We start from the raw sequence: 13,680 nt of genomic DNA on the forward strand, positions 1-13,680 counted from the left end.
TGAGGTAACTTACCTCAGTCTAACTTACCTTACATGTCAGTCTAACTTACCTCACATGTTTGTTCTGTAAGGATAAAATGAGGGAAGGGGAGAGCTGTGTATGCCCCTCCCCCACTCTGTGCTCCTTGGAGGAATGAGAGGATATAAATGTAAAACCAACCAACAAACCAGCCACATCACATTATTCAGAGGCAGTAAGATATATTTTTACCTAGACTCCCAAAAGAAGGTTGTGATCTGCTTCAAATTCTACTCCTTCTGGACACCTTACCTAATATGACAGTATGAACAAGAGGGGATTTAAGTATTTCAGAAACTCACATCGGTTACACGATAGTAAAATTTATTATTATTATTATTATTATTATTATTATTATTATTATTATTACTACTACTACTACTACTTACCTCACATGTTTGTGAGGTAACTTACCTCAGTCTAACTTACCTCACATGTCAGTCTAACTTACCTCACATGTCAATCTAACTTACCTCACATGTCAGTTTAACCTACCTCACTAATACGACAGTATGAACAAGAGGGGATTTAAGTATTTCAGAAACATTGGTTACACTATAGTAAAGGTTGGGCTACGGAATAAGCCTTTGAGCTCAAACGTATACTTGGATATTTCCCCAACCCTAGCTTTTATTCCCGGTGGTAATGACTAGAGAAGTGAAGAAAATGGCATAAAACTTCCTTTGTTTTAATCATATACAGCTTTTGCTGCTATCCAATATGATTAAAGTAAATGATTATTGCACTTGCTCTGCTGATAGAAGCATCATTTATGAAGAAATTCAGGGGGGAGCTGTATTAACTGCCTGCACGTTTTCCCATCAATAATCTTCCTGCAAGTGGGTTGGTTAACTACAGAAAGTAATTACAAATTATTGTTGGCTCTTTTTTTTTAAAAGAGTAGATTGCATGGAGGGGGGAGAGGAACAGCAGCCCAGAGAATTTAATGGAATTCTTCAGGGTATTACTTTTCAATTAATGGGATTAATTTAATGAAATATCCCTTTCCTAGCTGGGTTATTAGATTTGACAAAGGGCTGTGAAACTGAAACATGCATTGTATTGCAGGAACAAGCCATGGGTTTATGCACCCTCAAACAATGCACACCCCAATGCCTAACTGCATAGCATCATCACAATACCTGCTGGTGGGGAAAACTTCTATGCACCTTTTAGGCAAATCCATAGCATTCAACACATTTCCAATGAGAATAGGGATGCCCTACTTTCCTATACAGTCATACCTCGGGATAAATACGCTTCAGGTTGAGCGCTTTCGGGTTGCACTCCGCGGCAACCCGGAAGTAATGGAGCGTGCATGCGCCACGCGTGCATGTGCAGACAGTCAAAATGATGTCACGTGCATGCGTGGAAGTGGCGAAACATGACCCGCGCACACGCAGACGCACTGTTGCGTCTTACGTTCTGTTCGGGATGCAAACGGGGCTCTGGAATGGATCCTGTTCTCATCCTGAGGTACTACTGTACAGGGCTGCCTTCAGGTGTCTTCTAAAGGTTGCAAAGTTGCTTATCTCCTTGGGTCACATAATACCATACTCTCCAACATTTCTCCAATGAAAATAAGGATGTCCTAAAGAAAAGTGGGACATTCTGGGATCAAATCAGAAACTGGGACGGCTTCAGTAAATCCGGGACTGTTCCTGGCAAACAGGGACACTTGGAGGGTCAGCAAATCTCGAAGGCACGGGGTATTTTGTCAGGGAAGGAAGTAGCAACCCTATTTTAAAAATTCAACATGGATATTGTTTCTTTCTTTCTGACAAATCACAAACTGAGCATCTGGTTATTTAACTATCCTAGTATCCATTAACCTGAGCTACCGTATTTTTCGTCCCATAGGACGCACCTAGTTTTTTTGGGGGGAAATAAAGGAATTTCCTCCCCCTTTATTCCCCCCCCCAAACCAAGTCGGGGAAACAGAACCAGGTTGAGGAACAGCGGGATGACGGCGCTGCGCCTCCCTGCTGTCCCCTGAGCTTGTGGGGCTGGCCGATGTCTGCCCGGCGTGCAGGGCGCTCTGCTTCAGGGTGCCCCGCGCGCCGGGCGGCAGGCTGCTATCCGCACCGTGGGAAGCCCTGCGGGGAACTCCTGCAGGGCTCCCCACGCTGCGGATGTCTGCCCAGCGCGAGGGACGCTCTGCTTCAGGGCGCCCCTCGCGCCGGGCGGCATGCTGCTGTCTGCAGCCTAGACAGCCCTGCAGGACCTCCCGCAGGGTTGACTAGGCTGCGGATGCGTTCCTGAAGCACTGGGCGCTCTGCTTTTAGCGCGCCCGGCACTCTGGGAAGCAGGTTGCTATCCGCAGCCTAGACAGCCCTGCGGGAACTCCCACAGGGCTGCCTAGGCTGCGGGTGTCTTCCTGAAGCCTGGAGAGCGAGAAGGGTCGGTGCGCACCGACCCCTCTCGCTCTCCAAGCTTCAGTGAAAGCCTGCATTTGCCCCATAGGACGCACCCAGATTTCCCCTTCATTTTTGGAGGAGAAAAAGTGCGTCCTATAGGGCGAAAAATACGGTATATACAACAATACACATTAAAAATTAGCAATGAAAAATTATCAGAGCCAGCAAATCCTGAAACAATATGATTTTTTAAATGTATCTTTCTAAACTTAAATACTCCCCCTCCTCATTTTCTTAGTGTTTAATATATAACTTGAGAAAATTAGTAATTCATTTCCAGCAAAGGTCTTGGCAATCTAACACATTCAAACACATGCGCGCGCACACACACACAAACTTATTTTCAAACAAGCTTATTTACATATCTGAACTCTGATTTTTTTGGAAATACTCAGTGCCCTGTGCTAGATATGCAACCGAGACACAAGGCTAACATTTGGCAACCCTGGCTGGGATCTGAAGAGTGTATCTGCCTGCCGCACCTACCAGAGGCCCCATACAAACGGGGACAGACTGGCCCAGTAAAAACCACTGGTGTATAAGCAGAGACTCATATAATCCATCCCACTCAATCCATAACTCATCATATAACCACATCCAACTCAACGAATGCAACAAGAGAGGATTCCCTGGATTGCATCCAATGAAGTAATAGTCAGAGCAGACCCAATGCCATTAACAGACCTCAATTAACCATGCCCACTAATTTCAGTGGGCCAACTTTGAGTATGACAAGCATTGGATGAAACCCTCAGTCTGGTTTCTCCTCTCTTTCTCTCTGTTAGTTAAATAAGGACCCAGGATTGATTGCAACGATAGCAGTGCAAAGGAAGAGGGGAAGAAGAAAAAAAATCCCCCCTCCCTGAGCCTTGCAAGCTACTGGACAAGCAAGTGACTTGAACATAATGGTTCCAAGATGGTTTCTCATCTTCCAGGCTCTTTTTTCCCTGATGCATAAAATAACAGCCTTGCCGATTACTCTTGACTAAGGTACCCGATTGTGGTGACATTGAGGCTGACCTTGGAGTCACCTCCCCCGCTGCCGCACTCTCCTTTGTCGTACCACCATTTGTTTTTCAATTTGTCCAAGAGGCCTTGCTCATTCAGTTTTAATACTGCCAGGTTAACAGCATTTCTTGAAACGATAAAACATAACTCGTAAGAATAATGCACAGATGCTCGGTTAAAGTCGTTAAAAAACGTATAAAGAAAGGAGCAGAAGGAGGACAAATTGGCCGGTAATTTTTGTTTCCTCTTTTCTCTCTCTCTCTCTCTCACTTTTTTTTTTCTTTTTGGTTTTTCACAGGGAGGTGGAGCTATATAGAGAACGTGTTTGTTACAGCAAATAACAGGGTTTAAATATTGGAAAGGTGGCATGGAGGATCTAAACATTTGCTTAAAAAACGGAAGTGTGCGGGATGGGGAAATTGTTTTTTGAGAAAAAATAAGAAGAAGGAGGAGGAGGAGGAGGAGGAGGAGGAGGAGGAGGAGGAAGAGGAGGAGGGGATTTTAAAAAAAGAGGCGACGAGAACACCACGTCATGCAATTAACACCCGTCACGTATGGCGGTTTTTAACTTGGGCTTTTACCATTTAAATTGAAAAAAGCCACTGGACTGTAAAATTAAAAACAGCAACAAACAATCGGAAAGGACAACACGGAGAGAACATTTAGAAAAAAAATGGATGCATTAAAGTCAATGAAACCATAATTTACCGTCTTATTTAACTTCATGGAATACTGATTTTTTTTTTTTTGAAAACTTTTTTAAGTTTACCTCAAATCCACAAGAAAGAAAAAGACAACACAATACATCAGGGTAGGTGGAATACTATAACAACATGGATATTGTTATATTATTCCACCCACCTTAATGCTGAGCCTTTGGGAGTTGCTACACCATAGCCTTTGGAATCCAGGTTCCCACCAACTTTCATTGTGTCACAAGGCTTCCGTTGTTCAATGTACTCATTCATGGTCGATTCGAGCAGGAAGGCAAACTTCCCCTTAGATTTCCTCACGCGGGCTACCCCGTCCGCTGTTGTTTTGGCAAATACAGATGGCTCTGCCGACTTCATGTACGACCACATTTTCTCATAGACAGCTATTTTGGATCTCTGTAGAAGACAGGAAGTTGGGGTGGAGGAAGAAGGAAAGGTTAACATGCAATTTCTCACTTTACAAAATTCTTAGCAGGGTCCAGGGGCTCCCAAACTGTGGCCTGTGGACCACTGAGCTTCCTTCAGGTGGTCCGTGGCATGTCTGCAATGAATACTCATGATTATATTTAACAGTATTTTTGTTGAAATAAAAACACAAAAACATTGTCCAGTAGCGCCTTAGAGACCAACTAAGTTTGTTCTGGGTATAAGCTTTTGTGTGCATGCACACTTCTTCAGACTTCACCCTTCTTTTGTTGCTTCTTTTATTTCTTATATTGCATTACAGTTTGAATTCTATGGAATTCAAGGTCTAATAAAGTAAAATGCAACACAAGAAATTAAGGAAGAAATAAAAATACAATTAAGAAACCCCACAGAGCATCTAGAACACTTCATTGTAATCGCTAAAACAAGCAGAAATATCATTAAGTGGTCTGCCAAATTTCTTGGAAATTTCCAAGAGGTCCATAGGGAAATAGTTTGGGAACCACTAGCATAGACCATACTTCTAATATATTTTGTTCAAATGTTTAATTCATTCATACAAATATTTTTGTACCACTTTTCATCAAAAAAGAGCTCCGAAAGAGATTTATGTTGTTGGGAAGGGCCCTAGGTGAGAGGTAGAACACATGCTTTGCATGCAGAAGGTCCCGGGTTCAATCCCTGGTATCTCCTGGTAAGGCTGGGAGAGACTGTCTGAAAGTCAGTGTAGACTTCTAGGGACAGTTCTTACTGTATGGCTTTATGCATTTTTGTTGTAAACCACTTTGATATTTTTAAAATGAAATAATGATATATATATATATTTTAAAAATGAATAAATAAATTAAACGATACTGTGCTTGGTGAGCTAGTGGTTTGACTCAGTATAAGGCAGCTTCCAATGTCTCCCCAAATCCAGCAAAATTAAGCAATACCATATAAATGCAAAATCTAGACAAGTGAACAGGGATGCCAACTTCAATAAAATATTGAAGATGGGGAGGGGAATAGGTAAGCCCCATCCTGCATAACTGATCACATGACATGCGGCACACACACACACACACACACACACACACACACACTCCATTTGAATGGCAATGCTCATCAATTTTGGGGGCTCTGGAGCCCTCAAATATTTTATTGGGGGGCTGAAGGGACCTCAGCCCCTAGAGGTCGGCTGCTATGCAAATGAAGTGGAAACATTAAATACAATAAATCATCTTACAATACCAAAACATCATGAAATCCACTGAATGTGCAGAATTAACATGCAAAAATCCATTGATTATAGGAGCTAACCAGACCCACCAGACCATATGATGTGGCAGTGATGAAGGCAGTGGTGTAGGAAGGGGGGGTGAGGTGGGTGCGGGCCACCCCGGGTGTCATCACTGGCAAAAATAAAATAAATAAATAAATAAAAATTGGGCTCACCACCCTTTTTTTTGGAAAAAATAACTCCCGCCCCCAACGGACCCCCCTTCCTTTGCCACTGGTAGATAGGTGAGGTGTGAGGCACGAGGCACTGGGTGCCACACTGCGGGCCTGCAGTGTGCCTGAGCCATGCGTCTCTCCTGAGGGGGAGGTGGCGGGCGAATTGCCTGCAAGCTCCACGCTGTTTGTGTCTGCCCATTGCCTCAGCCGCCCTACAGCTGAGGGGGAGGCTGCGGAGAGGCTCCACACAGTGCACCCTGCCTTGGCTCATCCTGCCCCAATAGGCAGCTCGCCCCACCCCCAGCTGCAGGACGCATGCACCACACTGGGCACCCGAGTGGCTAGCTGGGTGAGGGCCAACCTAGATGCACTGGGAGTGAGCTAGCTATGCATTCTCTCCTTAAGAATAACCCACTCTGCCTCCTTCTCTTCCTCCCACAGGACAGACTGTGACCCTCCAGAAGTTGCTGTCAAGATCCTTGGCAGGAGCTGAGCTGGAGTCCAGCAATAACCGGAGAACCACAGGTTTCCCATCTCTGGTCTAGGATAAATGGTGCAAACACCTGTGTGGAACCTGAACCTGATAGTCAAGGTTCACAGGAGAGCACAAATAGGGCAGCTATATTTATTCTCCCTGCATCTGTGTTATTATGGGTGAACTGGGTTGTGTGTCTCTGCCTTTTTACATAAAAAAAGGGTGAGTGGCTGATGAGAGTTGATGGGGAACAAGCATGGAAAACATAGCTCAAATTTGTTAGCCCCAGGTAGGGTTGCCAATTTTTCTTCTGGTAGCGCTCTTCTTCTCTGAATTGCTGGCCCAGAAAGGAGAAACCAGCATTTAAAATTCCATCCTACCCCATCATGGAATCCCAATGACAGGAAAAAAAAGAAAAAGAAAATGGGATTTCACATTCCATTGAGTAGATTCAAATGCAGCCCTGAGACCACAGGAGTTCAGTTTGGCTGATGATACACACAGCAGGGAAGACATACTAAAACACTGCATTAAATAGTAAGCAATGGTTTTAGCAGTGCACATTGTTCGAACCTTTTGCAGGAAATCAGTGAGCCTCCCAAGACCATATAACTCTCTATTTCAAACTTTTAGTATGCTGTGAGCAACCTCTGGCCCATGGGCTTAAGCAGGCATGGCAGGGTTCCTTGGCTGGCCCGTTTTCTTTAAACCACACTCACTGGCTGTACACCAGATGTCATATAAAATGGAGCTGCGATGGAACGTTGGGGGAACTTCAAGTGTGCCCTGTTTGTTTCTTTGCAAGCACAGCTCACTGACATCACGGATGGGCTTTGACAGCAAGCCCCTTTGAAGCTGGCCATTTGCAGGCATTGGTTATATTCAAACCACACCTGGAAATGGGTGTTTTCCCAGGCTAGCATTGCAGTGAGTTTTGCTGGTTTGCAGAGGAACAAATGCCCACTGGAATCCAAATCATGCTGGCAAATGAACAAAATGGGGCTTGCTGTTCTGCTTTTATTACAACGCACTGTTCTTTTTTTCTGATATCTTTATGTCATGCTTTAAGATCCTGCAAGTTCCTTGGTGACTCCTTATGTGTCGACTGAAATCATCACCACCATCATCATCTGTGCCGTTTTGCATGCAAAAGCATGTGCTCTGTACAGTGCCACAGTCCTTTCCCTATTACTCTGATCTCAACTCAAGTGGGTTCAGTGGCCTGATGTAATTATCGTATACTGGTGAAAATACAGTGGTACATAAAAGACTTCCTTCCAATCCAGCTTCCTACATTGGGCTTGCCCTCATCACAAACACATGGAGAGAAGCCAAGTGTTGAAGCCCACAAATGGAAGTGATTTCTCTTATGTACTCTGCAAAATCCATTTTCCTTTTTTTGATACTGCTCTTTAGAAGACCAGAGGCAAATATTTCTTACAACTTCAAGAGATAATGATGATAGCTTTCTGGGGGGGTTGTTTTGCATGCGTGTTTTTAGGGACAGTTCAAATGCAAACATATTTCTAAGTCTTTCATGTAGGCCTTCAGAGAGATTAAAACTACCTTCTACAACCAGATGTTTATTGTCGATTATAAATAGACATTATCAGCAACTCCTGATGCTCCTTTGGAAACTGTTTCAGAAATAACTAAGAAGACTACCACACTACTTTCACTACAGAAAACAGATAGCTGCCTTGAGCTACTATTTTGTAATCACTGGGAAGGGTGTTGGATCAGTAATAGAGCTTTGCATGTATTCATTGTTGGTTCTACTCAAAGTAGAATGTGGCTAATATAGGTCCATTAATTTCAGTGGGGAAACTTTGGATAAAAACTTAGTTGGATTCAACCCATAAGGCTCCATTAAATCCTCAATTAAAAACTCCAGCATCTCTAAGTAGGACTGTCTAAAGTCCTCTTGACTAGAGCTAGGGCTCAACCACATTTCCATTTGTCCCATGCATAGAAAGGGCAGGTCTGAGCAGTTTTCCTCTTGTCCTGTGCCTTCTAGCCATGGGTCTGAGCAGTTTTGTCTTTCCCCAAGAAAACCCATTCTTTAGCACTCAGTCAGAACAATGCACTCTCCAAGCGTCCCTATTAACCAGGGACAGTCCCAAAATTAGAAAAGCCAGCCAGGTTCTCATTTGAGCCTGGACTGTCCCTATTTCCTCCACCAGTGCATTTTAAAGTATCTACCAACTTTCTAAAAGGATTAGGAACATCCCTTCAGAGTCAGACTATCAGTTTCTAGCTGCTGAGTTGGCTATTTTCTACCTCCTCTTGTTGGAATCACTATGCTTCTGAAAGCCAGTTGTTGGGAACTGCAGGGGGGGGGGATGTTTTGCCCAGGTCCTGCTTACAGACCTTCTATTGGCATCTGGCTGGCCACTGTGAAAGACGGATGCCATTGGCCCAATCCAGCAGGCTCTTCTCATGTTCTAAAGCATTTGCACCCACCATTTGCTGCTGCTCTCAGGTTCTGTTTGCAGTCTTCCCTTAGGAGGATTCTGGACCCTTGGAGGCCTGCAAACAGGACCTGAGAGTTTCAGCACTCCCATTCCAATAACTGAGTATCAATAAATAAATTTAAAACCATAAAAAACTAGAAGCAAAACAATACATAGAAACAGAACTCACTGAATGCTGAATGGATCCTGCCTGAAGAGACAAGTGGAGAGAACAGTCTCCCCTTCCCAAGTGCTGCCTTCCCAGTAGGGATCCTCCACCCCACTCACCTGTAATGAATTACTGTCAAATTCACAGTTCCCCCAATGGATCCTGGGAACTGTAGTTTCTAAGGGGGCTGGGAATTGTAGGGGTAAACTAAAGTTCCAAGGATTCTCCTAGGGGGAAGCCCTGCTCTTTAAATGCAAGAGGTGTGCAGAACTGTGCTGTGCAGAAGGCATCTCTCCAGCAGCCCATGCTATGCAATCAAAGCAAATTCAATACACATGAGACTTCTCCCATTGAATCCTAGGGACTGTAGTTTGTTAAGGATTCTAGGAACTGTGAAGGATGAATTCTTATGCCTCTTTGAGGGAAGCCAGGATTGCTTAAAGGGGTACAACACTTCTTTAAATGTGTAGTATGGGTGCGACCCCCGTGTGCCTTTAAATAAACTTTAAACATGTGGTATGAACACAGCCAGAGATACATAGTTGCATCTTTTGCTGCATCTTTAACCAAAGCATCTAGTTTGGCTCTCCAGGAGCAACCCCTTATGCCACAGGACAAACTGGATTATTATTGTTATTATTATTTGGGGGGGCAATGGAACTTTCAAAAGCAGATGGTGTGTGTGTGTGTGTGTGTGTGTGTGTGCATGTGTGTGTCTAAATATAAATTAGAAAACCTTACTAAGTCTTTGCATGGTGCTGTATGTTAAACTACAGAGCCTAGGACTTGCTGATCAGAAGGTCGGCTCCACCAGTGCCACCATCGCCAAGCTTGGGAAGGAGGTTGAGCTGGTGCTTGTCCTAGGTGGTGGTGGTGGCAGTGGCTGCGGCAACTGCAGCTGCAAGGGACCATTCTGTTGCCTCTCCCTGGCTTCTCCCTGACCTCTCCCTGGCCATCGCTACCACCCTCTTCCCTTGGGCATCTTGTAGTGGTTGCTGGAGAGCAAACAAGGAGGAGGAGAGGCTTCTGCCCCAGCTCTGAGGTGCAGGCAGAAGATAGGGCTACCCTGGGCAGGAAAAAAGAGGGAGTGGAGCAGAGCACAGGGAATCTTGATTTTTTATTTTACAAAAATGCAACAGAGTGTGAATTTTGAAGGATGGCAGGTATTTTGGTTCCCATGTTTCGGAAAGCATGAATTAAGTAGGTTTTGTCATTAAATGTGAACTCAATTGAATTCTCCCCCCTTCCCTAGCTGTCACCAAGGTTTGTTCTTGGTAAGCAACAGTTAAGAATAAGAGAGCTCCTTTTGTGTGCTGGGACTGCTATCACTTCCTATATTTCCTTGCTTTGCCTGCAGGGAAGAAATTATTAGGCCCTGGGAGCATTACAAGATTGCTCTGGAAACCTAGTGCAGTGTACAACGCTAAGAGCTCAGAGGCTAAGCGAGATGCCCAGAGGATACAAGCAAAGAATCCTTTCTCCAATGAAGCTCCTGTCCCCAAAGATAGAGCAGTCATTTAAGGCAGGAAAATAACAAACATCATTTCATCCTGCATGGTATATGTGTGACCAGCTAAGCTCAGAATCTGGTGCTACAGAGGACTATCTGACAGCCATCCTCAAATATCTAAAGGGCTGTCACATGAAGGATGGAGTAAGTTTGTCTTCTCTTGCTCTAGACAGTAGGACTCAAACCAATTGATTCTACAAGAAAGGAGATTCCAGCTAAACATCAGGAAAAACTTTCTGACAGTAAGAGCTGTTCAGCAGTGGACTTCCACAAGAGGTAGTGGACTCTTCTTCCTTGGAGGTCTTTAGACAGAGGTTGGATGGCCATCTGTTGTGGATGCTTTAGCTGAGATTCATGCCTTGCAAGGGGTTGGACTAGATGATCCTCAGGATCCCTTCCAACTCTACAGTTATATGATTCTAACCAGAAACAGTATCCATGCCTCTCTTCGGGAGCTTTGGGTATTGTTCTACAGTTCTCCACAAACAGGGGTTTTAAACTCTGACAAATAGGAAAAATTAGGAAAGAGAAAGGATTCTTTGTGTTGATGAGGAGATGAGAGTTTGTTTGTCTTAAACTGAACCTGATATAAATGACATTACCAGGCAAGCTCACACCTCTCACTGAGTACCTAAGGTACATATGTAAGAGTCTTGTTTATACTTATATTTTTGGAATGATTTGTGTTCTTATGTAGCTGAGTTTTTTTTTAAAAAAAAATTCTAGATGTCCCACGATCATATTATGAAATAGTTGTGTCCTGTACTATAAATCAATCACTGCCAGGAGTTGCTTCTTTTTGTTTTCCAATGTATTTCCTATCAAGAAAGAATTTGGTCTCGTGCTAGCAAATTTTTATTCTGAAATTGTGGCTCAGAGAACCACTGCTCTGAGCAATGGTGGTGCCAGGGAACAACCTCACTGCTGCCTTGGCCTAATGAGTGCCTTTGCCTCTGCCCTGCCTCCTGAACCACCTGGGGGCTGCATGCTGGTGATGAGCAGGCCCAGAGGCAAAAGTGGGTAGGTGTATGGTTGGCTGCATTCCAGCCAATCAAACTTAAAGAGGTTTCTACAACCCCCAACCCACAAACATCTCTTCAACTAGGCAAGCAAGAGCATTATTGCAGTTCAAGGGCATTCCGGCCAGGCAAAAGCACCTGAGGAGCATGCCTGGTAAGGGGTGTGGCCTAAGGAGGGGCCATGTGGCCTAAGGAAATTCCCTAGGGCAAAATAAGAGAAGCCACCAGGTATAAGATTCCCCAACCCTGCCAAGCTGCCTTCTATTCACTCCAACAAGCGCACACAGAGAGATGGAAAAAACCAGTCCCAGTGCAGAGGCAAAGCTAGCCTTTATTTCACCCAGGTCAAAGACACAGTTTGGCACCACCCCACATGCACACACACAGGCTGGGAGCCTCAACGGCACCCCTCTGGAGGCTTCACCTGGAGCAAAAAACCCAGCTAGCCCCCTCTAGCTATAGCACCACCCAGTGAGCTCGACCATGCCAAGCAGACACTAACATGGAAACTGGACTGCTCCATTCCAAGTCTCTCAAAGCCTCAGGTGAATTTGGACAGTTTTTGGGTTGTAGAAGGCAAGTCCTTTGGACATTAAGTAAGTAAGTACATTAATTTAACAACTGTTGTTTTGGGGCTTTGACATGCATTTTGTCTGTTATCATTATATATATTAAAAATGCCTGGATGGGTAGCTGTTTCAGTCAGCAGCAAAAACCAGAAAGAAAGAAAGAAAGAAAGAAAGAAAGAAAGAAAGAAAGAAAGAAAGAAAGAGAAAAAATATTGTGGTGCCTTAAAGAATAACAAATTATGGTACAAGCTGGGGTGGGAAACCACAGGATATGGGGCCAAATGCGTCACTCCAGGCTCTCAGCACATTCCCCAGATCATGCTTCTCATCACAGATCCTGCTTTTTATCCTGATTGGAATGCATCCTTGAGTTCTGATACAGCTTTTTGAGTGACTTGATAAAGGATAGAGAGGACTGGATAAGTATGCTGCACAAAGCTATATTATATTTGTTGCTTTGCCCGCTTTTGCCTCTGGCCTCCCACCTCCACGGACATGTGGCCCCCCAAAGGCTGCCAAGAAGGCAATGCAGCCCCCAGGCCCAAAAAGGCTCCCATCCCCTGATACAAGCTTTCATATATTACATTCTACTCCATCCAATGCATTCAGGAAAACACTTCAAGCTTATGCTGTAATAATCAATGGTAGTCTTTAAAGTTCAGAAGGATTCTTTGCCATCCTAAATGAGGCATGTACAGAGCTGGGCATCTCTTCTGTGAAAGGATCTACCATTCGTGATGTTTGTAAGCTTTATTTTTTAAAAAAATAAATTGTAAAAATACCTATTATTCATTTAGGGCACCTCTTCAATCGCTCAAAAGGTCTTTCATCAATTAATAATCTAACCAATTCATCACCTGCACATTTGCGTCCCTACAGAGAAGCTATATATTTTCTTCTAACAAGCACCTATTCATGTGACACAGCAGTTATATAAAGTGGTACAGTAAGTTAGGGGGTGGGGGGAAGAATATGGAGCCTTAGCTATCTCAGGCAATGTCACTATCATTATCACATAGTTGTTCTCCCAAAAGTAGAACACGGAAACAGGGAGTGATTGCATTTCCCTGGGGCTCTGGCTGCTTTGCTCCAGTGATACATTCTCCTAGCTACCAAGTTAACCCGTTAGCTGAAGCTCTGCTGCAGTTTCACCTCAACAACTTTGCAATTCATGCTCTGCTCTCTGACCTGCACAAAGTCTCAGGTCTCGCTGTTAGTGCCTTCTGCAAGCAAATATTCATGAGATAGTGAGTGAAATTTGCTCATGTGTGTGTTGCAAATCGCAATTAGAGGTTAAATGGAGTGGAGGGAAGATTTGCAGGATGCAAGTCAAAGGGGACCATTTATCAGCCATGTCAAATTTTGCTATGAAGATATACAAGATTTCACTTTAGGACCAGAAGTGGGCAGAAGTGCAGTAGTCTGGGATCACAGGAGGTCGAGGCCCTGTTACTATTTCTGCAGC

At 44.1% G+C, this 13,680-nt stretch overlaps 1 protein-coding gene across 3 annotated transcripts in view; it reads right to left on the reverse strand.

Moving 5' to 3' along the window:
- GRIA3 (glutamate ionotropic receptor AMPA type subunit 3) overlaps window positions 1-13,680 on the reverse strand; it is a 214,972-nt gene that overhangs the window by 37,596 nt on the left and 163,696 nt on the right. Inside the window, exons 13-14 of one of the 3 annotated variants that reach the window (XM_083422311.1) lie at window positions 4,306-4,553; window positions 3,457-3,571 (exon numbers count right to left, since the gene is read on the reverse strand). In XM_083422311.1, coding sequence (XP_083278437.1) covers window positions 3,457-3,571; window positions 4,306-4,553 — 363 coding nt within the window. Of the gene's footprint in view, window positions 1-2,613; window positions 3,572-4,305; window positions 4,554-13,680 lie in introns of those variants that run through there. The other 2 variants (XM_083422309.1, XM_083422310.1) reach the window with 2 other exon arrangements.

The sequence above is a fragment of the Podarcis tiliguerta genome (genome assembly GCF_965153285.1).
Source record: "Podarcis tiliguerta genome assembly, chromosome: Z".
NCBI classification, from domain to species: domain Eukaryota; kingdom Metazoa; phylum Chordata; class Lepidosauria; order Squamata; family Lacertidae; genus Podarcis; species Podarcis tiliguerta.